At 42.2% G+C, this 14,920-nt stretch overlaps 1 protein-coding gene across 2 annotated transcripts in view; it reads right to left on the reverse strand.

Annotated features, from left to right (window-relative positions):
- The window catches only part of PRELID2 (PRELI domain containing 2), a 47,660-nt gene extending 33,898 nt beyond the window's left edge, over positions 1-13,762 (reverse strand). For both annotated transcript variants that reach the window (XM_089531219.1, XM_089531228.1), the window contains exon 1: positions 13,646-13,762. In XM_089531219.1, coding sequence (XP_089387345.1) covers positions 13,646-13,720 — 75 coding nt within the window. In that variant the 5' untranslated portion in view covers positions 13,721-13,762. The remainder of the gene's footprint in view (positions 1-13,645) is intronic.
- Between the last annotated feature and the right edge of the window lie 1,158 nt (positions 13,763-14,920).

Below are 14,920 nucleotides of genomic sequence, written 5' to 3' on the forward strand. Positions count from 1 at the left end.
CTTGGCAGTCGGTAGGGGGCAAAATTAAAATAAGAAAAGTTTATTTGGATCACATATAGATTTTAATTAATTAATATTAATATTATTAATAATAATTCTGTTCTCCTCCTTCTCTCCTCAGGAGAAAACTGAGTGGTGGAGGAGAGTAGCAGAGCACGTATTCATCCCTCTTCCTCCTCCACTGCCCAGCCTTCTCCTTGGAGAAAAGCCCAGTGTGGTAAAGACTTCAGGGGTGAGCATTCACCCCTCTTCTTTCTCTGCCCCCTGGCCTTCTCTTTGGGAGAAAGTCCAGTGGTGGAGGAGCCTTCAGAGATGAGCGTTCACTCTTCTTCCTCCTCCAGCCAGTCCTCACCTCGGAAAAAGGCTGCGCAACAAGGAGCCTTGAAGTTGTTCCACATCCTCACAGGCCACTGAAAATCCTTTGGTGGGCCACATGCAGCTCCCAGGCTATATGTTGCGCAGGCCTGGCCTACATCATCATGGTGTAGTGGTTTGAACATAAGAGTACAACCCTGGAAACCATGGTTCAAGTCCCCACTCAACCAGAACAAATCACAATGTGACCTTGGGCAAATCACATTCTCTTGGCTTCAGAGGAAAGTAAAAGCAGAACAAATCTTGCCAACAAAAACCATGCGATAGGTTCACATTAGGGACATCATAAGTCAAAAACAACTTGAAGGCACACAACAATAAACATAAATAGCCACCTTATCCAAGCTAGAACATTGATCTGATTTCACAGGAAGGTCTAGATCACACCCTTTTACACATAGTCCATGTTTGATTTTTCTGACAGGCAGCAGTTCTCCAGGGTAGTCACTCTCATCAGCCACTGCCTGATGAAGGTTGCCTTTATTGTGTCTTCCAACTCTTAAGAGTCGACCTGACCCTTTTTTCAGACTGGAAGTGCCAGAGCTTGCACTTAGAACATTCTATATACAAACATGAGCTCTACTATACAACAATGCCCCACTGTGCTAATATGAAACTATGCAATTATTCCTGTCTTTATTAAGTGTACATCTAAAGTTTAGAAGGCACAGGTGTACATCTAACACTATAAGCTACAGAACAATATTTGCTTTAAAGCAAATTATATAAATTATGTTGGGAAGTCCACATATATTGTTAAAAAGATAATCAAAGGCACTAGTAATAAAGTTTGGGGAAAGTGGAGGCAATTCCAAAGGAACAGTAGTAATTTTAGAAATATAAGAAATATTCTGTTCTGTATTCACAGGTGCATTTTTATTTATTCCTTATTCCTCATCACCCTCCCCATGCCTTACAGAATTAAAATGGGCACATAGGTGTGGTACAGATGCGCCTTTTCCGCTGTGCTGGCGGCATAGTAATGTTAAGGGACCATGCGGCAACCGCATGGTCCCTAACACTACTATGCTGTGGCGCCATAACAATGGTGCTGCCCCGTGTATACGTGCGCCACCATTGTTACATGATGGTTGCATAGCAGCCGCATGTTGTGCTGCCATTGTGATGTCACGAGTGTGCCATTGGCGCACTTGGGCATCACAAGCGTGGCACAAAAAGAGCCCGCATTTTGAGGATTCTTTTTTGTTCTGCAGAGAAGCCACATGGTTTGGTGGCTGTGGCTTCCCTGCAGGGCAAAACTAAGTGTCGGGAGACCGTCCTTTTTGGACGGTCTGTACCATGCCATACTTAACAAATATATATACACACACACACACACACACATAAAAATAAACCATGCACTTGTTTTGATATAAAAGCAAAAGATGTGCAAATTAATGTATTTATCACTGAAAACAATTTAAAACAGGCATTAACAATAAAGATTAAAAGCAGTACATCAGTTTAAAAACAGTACTGCCCTTAACTTATAGTTTTTGCAAAACTCTGCTAGAATAAAGAATTCTTCACCTAGTGAAGGAAGAAGACCAAGGAGGGTCTTCTCTGACAGAGAGTGCCCTCACCACATGTCCCTGTGAGGGTGGAAAGAGAGGGAAGCCTTGCCTAAAGATCTCAGATTCCATGCACACTCCAGTTAACATGGATCCAAGCCAATCTTCAAAGGTCATAATTCAGAACTTGGATTTGTGCTCAGAAGCCAGAAGAGCTGTTGTAATTGAAACATCACGGGCTCCCTGTAGCCAGCTCCAGTCAGGAATTGGACTGCAGCAGCCCTTTCACCAAGTTGATGTTTCAGAATATTTTCCCAAAAGCACATAAAGGCACATATTGTTGCAGTAATCAAAAGAAAATATTCCTGATCATATAAGGTCTGTCTCTCCTAAGCAATATGCTAGATTTTGCTAATTGTGCTGGTGGGCAGGTGCATGCATGCACATGTGCGCGTGCGCGCGCGCACACACACACACACACACACTCTTAATGGTATATGTTTTAATCTGGTTTTAATATTTTTGATTATTTAATTGCTTTTTAACTTTGATATTTTGTTATACGCTCTGAATGGAGAAAAGGTACAATAGAAATAAGAATAAGAATTGTAATTCCTACAAGAACTGTGCTTGCATGTTGCAGTTCTCCCAGATGACTGATTCACAGATGACTGGAGAATCAGCACAGCGTAAGGCATGTCAAACAGCTCACAGGAAACTAACCATGCTGAATGAGCCAAAACAGGGCAGAGGCCTGAGTTCCTTGATTGAAACACTCTGTGAAAGCATGACTATATGTTGTTGTCAGTTTTTAAATCCTATATTACTATTTTTGCTTTCTAATATATGGAATATATGTTATTTATAGCAATGTGGTTCATGGTTAGTTGCATTCGGCAGCTCTGTGAATTGTTTCCAGGGAGGCAAACATCTTAACCTGTATCCATCTTGGGGAGCAAGAATAGCATATCAGATGCTAAGACAATTAAGTCAAGGAAATGAGAAGTGAAAGGGGAGTCTCATATCTCCAGTCTATGAGAACCACGGACAATCAATGGTTCTACAACAAAATATCTAAAGGTTAGAATGATGTATAATTGGAGGGGGGATTTAAAAACAGAAGTAAACTTAAGAGGCATGTGGAATGGTAGAGCATTTGTTATGTACAGATGGAAAGCACAGATCAGCAAGCAAGTTTACTGGTAACTACACTTAAATTGATCCATTTTTAAAAAAAAAACTTCTGTAACTATACCATCTCCAGAATGATTTAATGCCATCTTGTGGTAAACTGTAAAAGCATATGAAATATGTGGGGACAAGATACAGTCAAACCTACAAATGTGAAGGGCACTCGGTTTCTAAAAGGTTCTAACATCACTGTCATAAGGTTTCCATGGTAAAATATATTCAAAAGGCATTTATCATGCCTTCTTCTGCACAGTATTGACTACTGTCAGCCACTAGCACTGTCTTTGAGAAATCCTCCACCAGTGTTATCCTCCTACTATTACTGCTGCCAAGTAGTCTGCAAACTGGTTTAGAAACTCTCTTCCAATAAGATTATAAAGACGTTTGTGTATGTCCTTCAATGAGATTGTTTCTGTTTTCAAAATTGAGAGTCAATGTTTACTGCCTTTTATTGCTTTTCCTGTTCCCAACAAGCATAGAGACAAAGGTAAAAATGTAATATTTGGTGAGCTCAGTTTAAGAGTCTGCAGACACTTCCTTGCTATCCTATCTGAAGTCAACATATGAACTATGACATGCCTTTAAGATCAAATTGTCTCCCACTTCCCCCTGCCTGCTCTTTGTAACATCTTGCCTCAGTAAGGGACCTGGAGATCTTAAAAGCTTGCACAGATTTATGTGCCTTGTTGCTTGGCTTTGTACAGACATTATAACAATATGGATTTTGGAACTTGTTGCATCAGGAAAGACTATCTTGAGAGAGGGGTAGGAGATAAAAGTACTGCTTGATAGGAAGACCCTGTGGTGTTCTTTTCAAATCCTGACACATCATGGTGAATTTCCTGCTTTGTTGTCTACAGAAAGGGATGGATGACTCTGAGATATATTGTAAGCACAGTATGAAATTGTTGATCAATATACTTTTATCTGCTGCTGTTTCTGAAAACATATTTATTTCCCACACTCACCCCCATCCAAAATTTTAAAAACTATAAGAAACCATCATGAGCTAACTTTTAAAGTGAGGCTTCCACTAAGAAGGTTAAGAGAAGATGTTAAACCCACCACAGGTGTACTATGAAAGCTGAAATAATATGGTAAACAACAAATACACTATGCAATGTCCCTTCACTTCCCATCCCACTAAAAAAAGTTAAAACAAAGGAAAACAACTTGCTCTAGGGCTCCCAAAATTTTCAAAACAGTTAACACTGATGACATATACCATAGTGCAAAGTCAACAATTAGGCCCAATTGATCTCTAATCTCTTATAAACCTTCAAATCCCAGAAATTCTCATGATGGCAGACCCAGAATGTGCAAAGGTGGAGAAAGAGCAGGCCTCAGCTGCAATTGTATAGATGGACCCTCAACATTTGATACTGTATGTAATGTCAAACCATAGCTGTGTACCAAGTAATGGGGAATCTGTCTACTCTGCACAGCTGATGCTCACACTGTGATTAGATTTAAATGCAGGACTTGAGACATCCCATATAAAATGGATGTGGTGCCACTATTTTGGTTCCTAAATATGATGTAGTGGTTTCAGCATTGGACTATGACTCTGGAGAGCAGGGTTCAAATCCCTGCTCAGCCAAAGAAACCCACTAGGTGACCTTTAACAAGTCACACTCTCTCAGCCCCAGAGGGAGGCAATGGCAAAGCCCCTCTAAAGATATTTGTGAAGAAACCCCATGACAGGTTCACCTTAGAGTCACCACAAATGACTTGAAGACACACAACAACAAGCATAACACAAGACACCTGGCAACCCTATTTGCACCTAAGTGAAGAGAGCAGTCACTATTGGGTTAATATAATTTATAATGAAAACTTAAATCCTTAAACAGAGAAGGAAAAAATAACATTATAATATCACAACATGTATCTGAAGGATTCTGTTTTTTTAAATCCCGAAGGGAAAGAAGTCAGTTCAACAATTTCAGCCTTCTAGAATTTTACATCAAATAAATGTATGCTGTGCAAAATAGAGTCTAGTAAATGTAATGCACAGCTACTATGTGAACATTTATGAAATAAAGTAATTGGGTTGGTGAGAAAAATAGATGTTGCTAAAAAAAAGATGGTATTTTCAATATCTGTCAAAGTAGATAATAATTTCTCTTACTCAAGATGAAGTGCTCTCCCTCCCACCCCCACTGCAAGAATTGTCACAGCAAATTCTTAGTACAAGATCAGGTGTGTGGCAATAGAAATGTAGGTTTGTATAATTCTCTTTCTCTCTTTAAGCAATAGAAGCAACATTAGTGAAGGATCTCTCAAAATGAACAGCAGTGGCACTTTAACTAACTCTGGGTACTGCACAGAAGACAACAATGGTAACCAACTCCTGAATGCCTTTTACCTTGGAAAAAAATTGTGATAGGATAATAATCTAATGCTGCGTAGATAATAATTTATGCAACTGTTGGCTGGAATCCAGTTGGAGAGAAATGAATGTAGAAACACTGTACAGTTGGCCCTCCATATCCATGAGTTTTTATCCACGGATTCAAGTATCCATGGCTTGAGAATATTTTTACATTTATAAATTTCCAAAAAAGCTGATTTTGCCATTTTATATAAGGGACGCCATTTCACTATCCATTGTATGTAATGAGACTTGAACATCCATGGATTTCAGTATCCACAGAGGGTCCTGAAACAAAACCTCACCAGATACCCAGGGCCCATTGTAGTTGCTGTGCTACACATTGACTCTGATCCTGACTCCTTCAAACCCCCCCTACCAGGCAGCAGCCATTGTGCTCAATGGGGGACTGTTCTTCTGTAAATCGGGAAACAGTTGACTCACTTTTTTACCCTCTAGTATGAGTAATCTCCATTTTAACAAGCAGCAGTGGAGTCCCCATTACAATTCTCCCTCTTGCCGGAGACTGCTTGTGCAGGGTGGAAGGGAACCATCAGCCAGGTGCTTTCTGAGCAAGAGGGGAAAAGACTCCCATCAATTACAGCAGCTACTGCCCAGTAAGTTGGGGAACTTTCATGGTCCCTATGTGTCCCCTGAAATAGTGAATATGTAGGGAGAAACAAAATTGCTCTCAAACCTCATAGAGGGTTTTGGTGGGCAAAAGTTTTGGTCTTCTTTTTTGAGTGAGGATTGAGCCTTCTCAGGTGCCTTGGGTGGCCAATGTGGTCCCCTGAGTGCAATACCTGCCCACTCACCCTCATCCTACTAGAATCAATAACAAATCTCTTATAAATTTTGAGCTTATTTGTTTTGTTTTTGGGTTGTTGTTTTTTTGTAGCCTCAAGTACAAAAACACACCCTCAGCTAACAGGAAAAGAATTGAACAATAGCTAAAAAGGAGATAGAGGTACAGATAAAAGTTAGATGCACAGTGCAAAATTGTATTGAACGAAAATTCAAATAATAAGATGAACAAAAGTATTGGGCGGGGGGGGGGGGGTAAGATCATATTATAACATTTTTGTGATAAGAGAAAGGTTTGTAGTCAGTTTACACTGATGCACATAAGGCTCATTGGCTGTACCTTATTATCCTCTCTTACACTAGGCAGGAACAAAGAGTAGAAAAAAGAAGTGCATAGCAGAAGTACAAGTCTGCCCGTGAAGCTGAAAATGAGATTGATGCAGAGGTCCTTAAGACAAAAGTTGTCTGTTTGTCTAAAAAGCTATTCTTTTGTGCACCTTGAACAAAGCAGGGATGGTACTGGAAAAAGTAATCTGAACTCACTATGCCGAGTGGAAAACAGGCAGAGAAGTACTCATTATTTTAAAATTTCAATTCCATTTCTAAGAAGTCGCAGCTAGAGGGCAATAAAGTCAGTGTATTATGAGTACCTATAATTAAATAACATACACTTCCATTCAGATCAGAACAAAAGAGGAACAGAAAAATACACCTTTGAATTAGAATCTAATGGGTAAACCAGACACCAGATACATGTAAGCTTCTTTAAAAAACTAAAAAACAGCCCTGTGAGATTGCAGTTAGAAGAGCAGCGGGCAAGAAGGGGTGCTGAACCTTCTTCAGCAAAACAGGGATATTTAATTACCAAACATTGTTAGGAGAAAGGTAAAGGCCTCAGAGCTCCCCTGGCACAAACTCTGGCTTTGTTTAGGTAGCAAGTTAGGTAGCAGATGGATTCTGGTGAATATGATCCAAATTCATTCCTTTCCTAAAGTAGTACCTATTATTTTCAATAGATTTTACTCCCAAATAAGGGTGCTCTAAGAATCTCACCCATATTACAGTTCTCAGATCTTAGGGCCTAATCTGCTTTTCCAGTCTCCAGAGCCATGGATGAATCTCAGGGTGAGAGTGCTATCTTCAAAAATGTGTGTATATATATTTTCAACCCTGGTGGCGCAGTGGTTAAATGCCTGTACTGCAGCCATTCACTCACAAGCCATAAGGTTGTGAGTTCAGTCCCTGCCACGGGGGCTCAAGCTCGACTCAGGCTTACATCCTTCCGAGGTCGCTAAAATGAGTACACAGCTTGTTGGGGACAATTAGCTCATACTTTGTAAACCACTTAGGGAGTACCACTTAGGGAGTGCTTAAGTGCACCGATAAGCAATATAGAAATGTACTTGCTATTGCTATTGCTATTTCATCATTACTCAGACTTGATGTTTTTTATTTCAGTGGCATACCCTGTGCAACTGTGGTTAATGCTTTTAGTATGACACTTAATGACATCACCAGAGCCTTTGACATCACAAAAGGTCATCTCTAGGACTCAGTTTTAAGCCCTGAAATCTCAGGGCCCAGGATTGTCCTGGCATGCTAATACTAATTTATACAAAACAGAAATAACAAAATTACTTAAGGAGTTGATTATTTGCATGCCTACTCAGAAGTATGAGTTTAATATAAACTACTGTACTCTCAAGTACAGAACTACAGCCTAATATAAGGCTAACATTGTCTGTATGCCATGTTTCAACCACAGAAAATAACCTCTTGAGAATGACCCTTTTTCAAAATGAGCTATATTTAGGGGGATTGAAGACAAGAGCTCCGGAGTGTGTGAAAGACCAAGATGAAAATCATCAGCCCTCCCCTCTGCAAAAATGAGACTGCTGATCAGTTACATTCCCCATCTTCCTCTAGAAAATCATCATGCAATTCTAGTTAAGAAGTAATCATAGTTCAACATGGTAAATATGGTAAACAAAGGCCATTTTTCCAGAAAACAGGAAGAAACAACCCTGAAAGGTTTGGGGAAGGGGGTTATTTATTTGTTCACTTGCTTCCTTTAAAAAAACAGGTTTTCTTTAGAAACAAGGGGTTTTGACCACTGTATGAGCTGCTCAGCTCTGCGCAAGAAATTTCACCCAGAAGCAGCAAACCTTACAGAAATATGATCAGCCTATAAGGAACACATCACTGGATGAAGCTCATGGGCTAGGAGCAGACACAAGCTAGAACTCACAATTTCTCATCCTATGGATTTTGTAATTGTACAGTAGAATAATTATACTTTTTCCATTCCTCCACTCCCCAGGATGTTCACACAGTCACTCATCACACATGGAGAAGGGGAATGGGGTCAGTGTTACCAGCCATCCACGTTAACACACACTAATACACACACACACATACACACATTTCCCATGTACAAGAAAGGCACTATGCAGAGACCAAAAAAATCCCACCTCACTTTCCAAGACAGCAGCAAGATTCATTTTCTGTCACTCTCTCACGCATATAAATGTATTTGCTTTATGCAAATGCACCATATAGGGATCCTTTTCATACATGTTCAACAGTGTATGCAGTGTAGCAAAGAGTGTTGGATTATTAACACAAGACTAACTTCTCATCTTCTCTTTTCAGGCCACACAAGAAGAAAGAACTGGAGCCAGTTATACAGAGAAGAAGATAACCCCTGTTACAACCGCTTCACTGGCTATGGTCTGTTTCTGCACTCAGTTCAAAATGCTAGGTTAGATCCATTAGACTTGCCTCCCTCCTCTATTTATACCTTTATTGATACTGATAACAAAATTGATTGATACCATCACCCCTGTCCCCCCCCCCCCCCGAGGAAGACTCATTTCTTGCACTAATCTGCCCAAAATTTCAATGTATTCCTATTGGACAGTTTTAAAGTTTTTGATGTTTAATCTCTTTTTATGGGTTGATCGTTATTTTTATGATTGGGGGGGAGGGTTGGGGTTTGGGGGGTTTTTCATTGTAATTTTTAATTTTTTGATGTTTTATTTATACTGTTGAATCCGCTTTGATTCCTTTGTGAAAAAACAGAATACAAATAAACATTAATTATTATTATGCTGGTCATACATAATTTAGGCCTAAATTCTCTGAATGAAAGAATTGTCCCACACTTTTGTTGGAAAAGCCTTTTCTCTGTGGCTCTCCACTAATGGAGATATCCTTGGCAGGAACATGGTAAGGGTCCCTCTCAGTGGCTATTCCCAGGCTTTGGAACTCTCTGCAAGGGATTTCAAGCAATTTATTCTCTCTTCTTCTTCTTTTGCTTAACAGGTAAAATACATTTTTATTTTGACCACCTTTTGGCTAGTTAAACAGTGCTTCATTTTTTTAATGCATGTTTTTATAATAGATATACATATATATAAAAAACATTTCAATGTATTATATCACTGTTAGCCAACTGGAGCACTAGTTTTAGTAGCAAGTTGGAAAATACATTTAATTGACTAATGAAGATAAACAAGAAAGGGAAGTGTGTGAACCCAAGAGAGATGCATGTTTGTTCACATAAGAAATAATTATTTTCCTCTGTCGAAACAAACCTTAAATTTTTGCTTGCTCCTGAGTTCTGCTCAGTTTAGTCCTTGCATGTTGACTATAAACTGACCTCATATGTAAATCTGGGGTAGGTTTGGGGGCCAAAATTATGGATTTTGATATGACCCATGGATAAATCAAGGGCAAAACTTAGGGGCATGTAACAAAGGATCTAAAGGATGAAGCAAAGGATGTCAAAACAATGCCAAAGAGCTTACAAATTCCAGCAGGCATAACTGTTTGTGCTCACCCTAAAGTCTGAATGGATGAGATAGCAGAGGGGAGTCAGTGCTTCCAGGACAGATTACACTCTTGCGTTTCACCAGGGAATGGTCCCTTTTTAAAATAAGAGTTAAACTACAGTACTTACATTGACGCGTGGATAAGTCGACTCAGTTTTTAGGGTCAATTTTTTGACTAAAATATCTAGACGTATACATGAGTATATACAGTAATTCAGAGTTTCTCAGATTATTTGATGTGGGGTGCTCACAATTTTTTCTTCTTCTACTGTGCCACGGAGTAGTACTATATTTATGCCCATTATCTCTAACCATTTCTTTCTTTCCTGGAAACTCAGCCCAACTTCTCATGGTTCATGGGCCAATCTACAAGCCACAACATTAAATCCCACCTGCTCTAACTGATTTAGCAGCTTTTGTTTAAAAAAATTGCCAAAAAGACTGCTTTCACTCCAAGGTAGCTCATTCACCTATGTTCTAAAACAGGTTGCCCACTGCATAGCTCTCACTGGTCTCCTGATGTTTCTGGGCTGCAATTCCCCTTGGCTACTTAGCCAGTGTAGGCAACAGTGAAGGATGCTGGGAGCTGACAGTATAATAACACCTGGAAAGCCATAGTTTCTCCTACCCCTGCCTCAAAGCAGTGTTTGGAGGCTGGGTGACAATAGAATTTCTTGTGTCCACAATACCCTTGCACACTTCTTCATATTTGGGGGGGGGGGGGGGCAGGTGGCACTCTCCTGGCTATGAGCCAAGGCCTAATCAGTTTGGGACCTAGATATTTGAAGAAGCACAGCTCGCTATATATGCCTGATTTTTTTTTGGGGGGGGGGTGACTGGAGGGGTCCTCCTCTGTGTTCCAGCAGTGAGACCAGTACACTATATGGAAGCAAGCTTTCTCTGCTGTGGCACCCCAACTGTGAACAGGCCTCAGAGCAACCCTGGCACAAACTCTGGCTTCATTTAGGTAGTAAGTTGAAATGTGGCTTTCTATTAAAGCCTTTGGGGTTTTTTTATCCAGTTTCTACATGGGATGCAGTGGCTTAGTGGTTAACATGCCAATTCTGATGATCAGAAGATCAGAAGGTTGGCAGTTCAAGGCCCTTGTGCTGCATGATGGGGTGAGCGCCTGTCACTAGTCCCAGCTTCTGTAAACTTAGCAGTTGAAAAGCATGCAATGGCAAGTAGAGAAATAGGTACCATTTCGGTGGGAAAGCAATCATGTTGGCCACATGACCACCGGAGTCATCTTCAGAGAATGCTGGCTCTTCAGCTTAGTAACAGAGATGAGCACCACCCCCAACAGTTGGTTACAATTAGACATTCATGTCAAGGGACTACCTTTTACTTTACCTTCTACATGTACATGGTTTTAACTGTTTTGACTCACTTTAAATTGTTACACAGTTTAATATGTTTTTACACTGTAATTTATTTTAAACTATTTTAAATTGCTTGAATTGACTGTATTGTCTACTATCCCACAATCTTTGCTTAGAGGACAGAATATAAATATTTGAATAAATATAAATAGTAAAAGCGGAGGGTTTTGTTTTGTTCTTTTTAGTAGTTTTACTCCTATCTGAAGTATATTGAGAATTGGGGATTCTCAGACCTTGTATTATTACACACATCCAGTTTTAACAAACGGAGACTCATACTTTGGCCAACATCATTGGAAAAGACAATAATGCTAAGAAATGTGGAGGCAGCAGAGAGAGAAGAAGACTCTACACTAGATGGGTGGAAGTTAGAGGACCTCAGCAGAGTGGCAGACAGGGGGGCTTACAGGTGTCTCATCCACAGGGTCACCATGAGTCGGGGTCAACTTGAGGGCTGTTAAAACAACAACTATTATTGGAGGGGGACTTTCCCTGGAAGAGTAAACTAATGCAGAAGGAGCCATCAATAGATGAGACCCAACAGGAAAGAGGGTATTAAGCACCACTCTAACTTGAACTGAACTATCTACCACCTGGATTACAAATGCAGTTCAAGACACTGACTTTAGATTTTAAATATCTGATTCCTAGGCCTGGAGTACTTTGCAGGATACTTTCCCCCAAATGACATCTGCAAGTGAGGCTTTTATCTTTTCGAATGGTAACAGTGAAAATAATCTCAGGGGCATTGTTTCAATATTGCAGTAGCCAAGGGCATGTCTGCTATGTGGAGGCTTTGCAGCAGGAATAGAAAACATGTGGCCCTCCAAAATATTGTTGCTATTGTGTGCCTTCGAGTTGTTTCCAATTTATGGCGACCCCAAGACAAACCTATCATGGGGTTTTCTTAACAAGATTTGTTCAGCGGGGGTTTGCCATTGCCTTCCCCTGTGGCTAAGAGCATGTGATTTGCCAATGGGCACCCAATCAATTTCATGGCAAAGTGGGGAATTAAACCCTGGCCTCCAGAGTCATTGTCCAGTATTCAATTATACTGGGCTGCAATTCCCCAGCTTCCTTCACCACTGACTATACTGATTAGGATTGCTGGGACATGTAGTCTAACAACATATGGCAGGTCACATAACCCCTATTTTACAATATGTATGAACCTGTGGCCTGCTGGATTTTGTGGTCTCCAACTTCCATCAACTGCTGCCGGAAGGAACAGTATGGTCAGAGATGGTGGGAGTTTAGTTTAGTTGCAGTCCAGAGTCACCTTGGCTACATCCACACTGGAGAAATAATCCGGTTTGGCACCACTTTAACCTGTCTGGCTCAAGGCTATGGAATTCCCAGAATTCTACAGCCTTGAGCAAGAAAGAGTTAAAGTGGTGCCAAACCAGGTTATTTCTCCAGTGTGGATGCAGCCCTAGAGACTAGAGGCTGCGACCTCACTGCAGAAATAATCCAGTTGACACCGCTTTAACTGCCCTGGCTCTGTGCTATGGAATCCCATTGCATAATTTGATGAGACGTTGAACCTTCTCTGTCAGGGAGCTCTGGCACCACATCAAACTACAATTCCCACGATTCCACAGACTGAGCCAGGGCAGTTAAAGCAGTGTCAAAAAAACAACAACAACCCTGGATTATTCCTGCAGTGCGGATGCAATTAAGAGTTATTTGGGAAACAGAGATATGGGCTCCAGACCTACCCCCACCTCAACAACAACAACCCCCTCAAAACTACCCCCACAAAGAGGCTTCTGGGTGACCAGATGTTTCTAACCACAAAGGAGGAGGAGGAAGAGGAGGAGGAGGAGGCAGCACCAACAATGTAGGAAACTTCCAAGAAAAATGGAGGACCTAACCCAAAATAGCAACAGCAGCAGCAGCAGCAGCAACAAAGCTAAAACACTGAATGAAATGTAAATTCGCCCTTCTTAGTCCAAAATGGAGGACATGCTGCAATTCCTGCTGGAGAGGGGGCTGAAATGGAGGGCAGGTCCTGGGAAAGGGGGAGCAAGTCCTCCTCTTCTTAGTCCTGCTCGAGATGGAAGAGCTTTTAGAGCTGAGAAGAGAGATGGTGTTATAGATTATAGATTATTGATGATCTTAAACCCAGAATTGTAAGCAGGATTAGTGCTGGGGAAGGAGGGCCAAGGGCTTTACCTTGCGGAGGTAACTGGCCACCACCTGCTCGAAGGGGTAGCGGTACACCTTGTGGGCCTCCACGGTCACCCCCATGATGGCCCCAGCCAGCCAGCCCAGGCTCCCTCCCTCCCTGCCCGGGGCCTCCTGCCTTCCCCGCGGGGTCCTTCTCCGGCCCTGCCTCGCCCGGGAACGCCTCCCCTGAGGTCACAATGCAAGCCCCACGCCTCCAGCTCCAGCCACGACCGGAGGGAGGCCAGCAGGGAGGGGCCGGGCCAGGCTGCCTCTGGCCTGCTGCAACCCTGGGGCGCTTTGGCCCCGCTTTCACTGACTGCCCTGGCTCCAGGAGAAGGGCTTCCTGGGGTTTGGGGGGACAGTTCTAGCATTCTAGAGCGCTGGTGCCACAACCCCCTCCAGGATTCCCTAGCCTGGCCCTGGAGCCATGACAAATTAAAGCGGCGTCAAAGTGGGTTTTTTCTGCAGTGCGGATGCAGCCTCGCTCTCTCTCCGCCAGGCTCCCACTCAAGGGAAAGCCTCGTCGGAACACCCTGAAAGCAAGGAGGGGCCAGGCTTGGTCCTCCTTTCCCAGCACCTGTCCTCCATCTCCGCCTTCTGCCCAGGAGAAATTCCAAGATGTCCTCCCTTTGGAGCAGGACTAAGAAGAGGGCCGCCAGACTTGGTTCCCCCTTTCCCAGGATCTGCCCTCCATTTCGGCCTTCTTTTCCAGGAGGACTTCCCAATTGTCCTCCATTTGGAAAAGGACTAAGAACTGCCTTGACTTGGTTCTCCTTTTCCAGGACCTGTCCTCCATTTGCACCTTCCGTCCAGGAGGGATTCCAAAAGGTCCTCCACCGTGGGCCCAGACTAGAGAAGAAGCCCTCTCAGGGCATGTGGGCCCCAAGAAACGAAGTCTCTCAGCTCCAGCAATATCAAGAAGATGCGGTCTCAAAGGTCTCTGGAGCCATCCGAAACACAGGCAGAAGTAATCCAGTTTGATACCGCGTTAACTGTCCTGGCTCAGTTCCAGGAAATGGAACTGTAGTTTTGTGGGACATTGAGCCTTCTCTGTCAGAGAGCTCTGGTGCCACAAAAACTACAATTCCCAGCATTCCTTAGCACTGAGCCAGGGCAGTTAAAGCAGTCTCAAAGTGGATTATTTATGCTGTGTTTTGGGTGGCTCCAGAGACCTTGGAGACTGGATCCTCTTGAATTGCTGGAACTGAGGGCCCAAACAGCTGCTTCAGGTCACTTTGGAGGTATGCTGTTTAAATGACATGCGCATCTTAAGAGCCGAGA

This window comes from Sceloporus occidentalis, unplaced genomic scaffold, assembly GCF_023333645.1.
Source record: "Sceloporus occidentalis isolate IW3139 unplaced genomic scaffold, rSceOcc1.0.p SCAF_1, whole genome shotgun sequence".
Classification (NCBI taxonomy): Eukaryota; Metazoa; Chordata; class Lepidosauria; order Squamata; family Phrynosomatidae; genus Sceloporus; species Sceloporus occidentalis.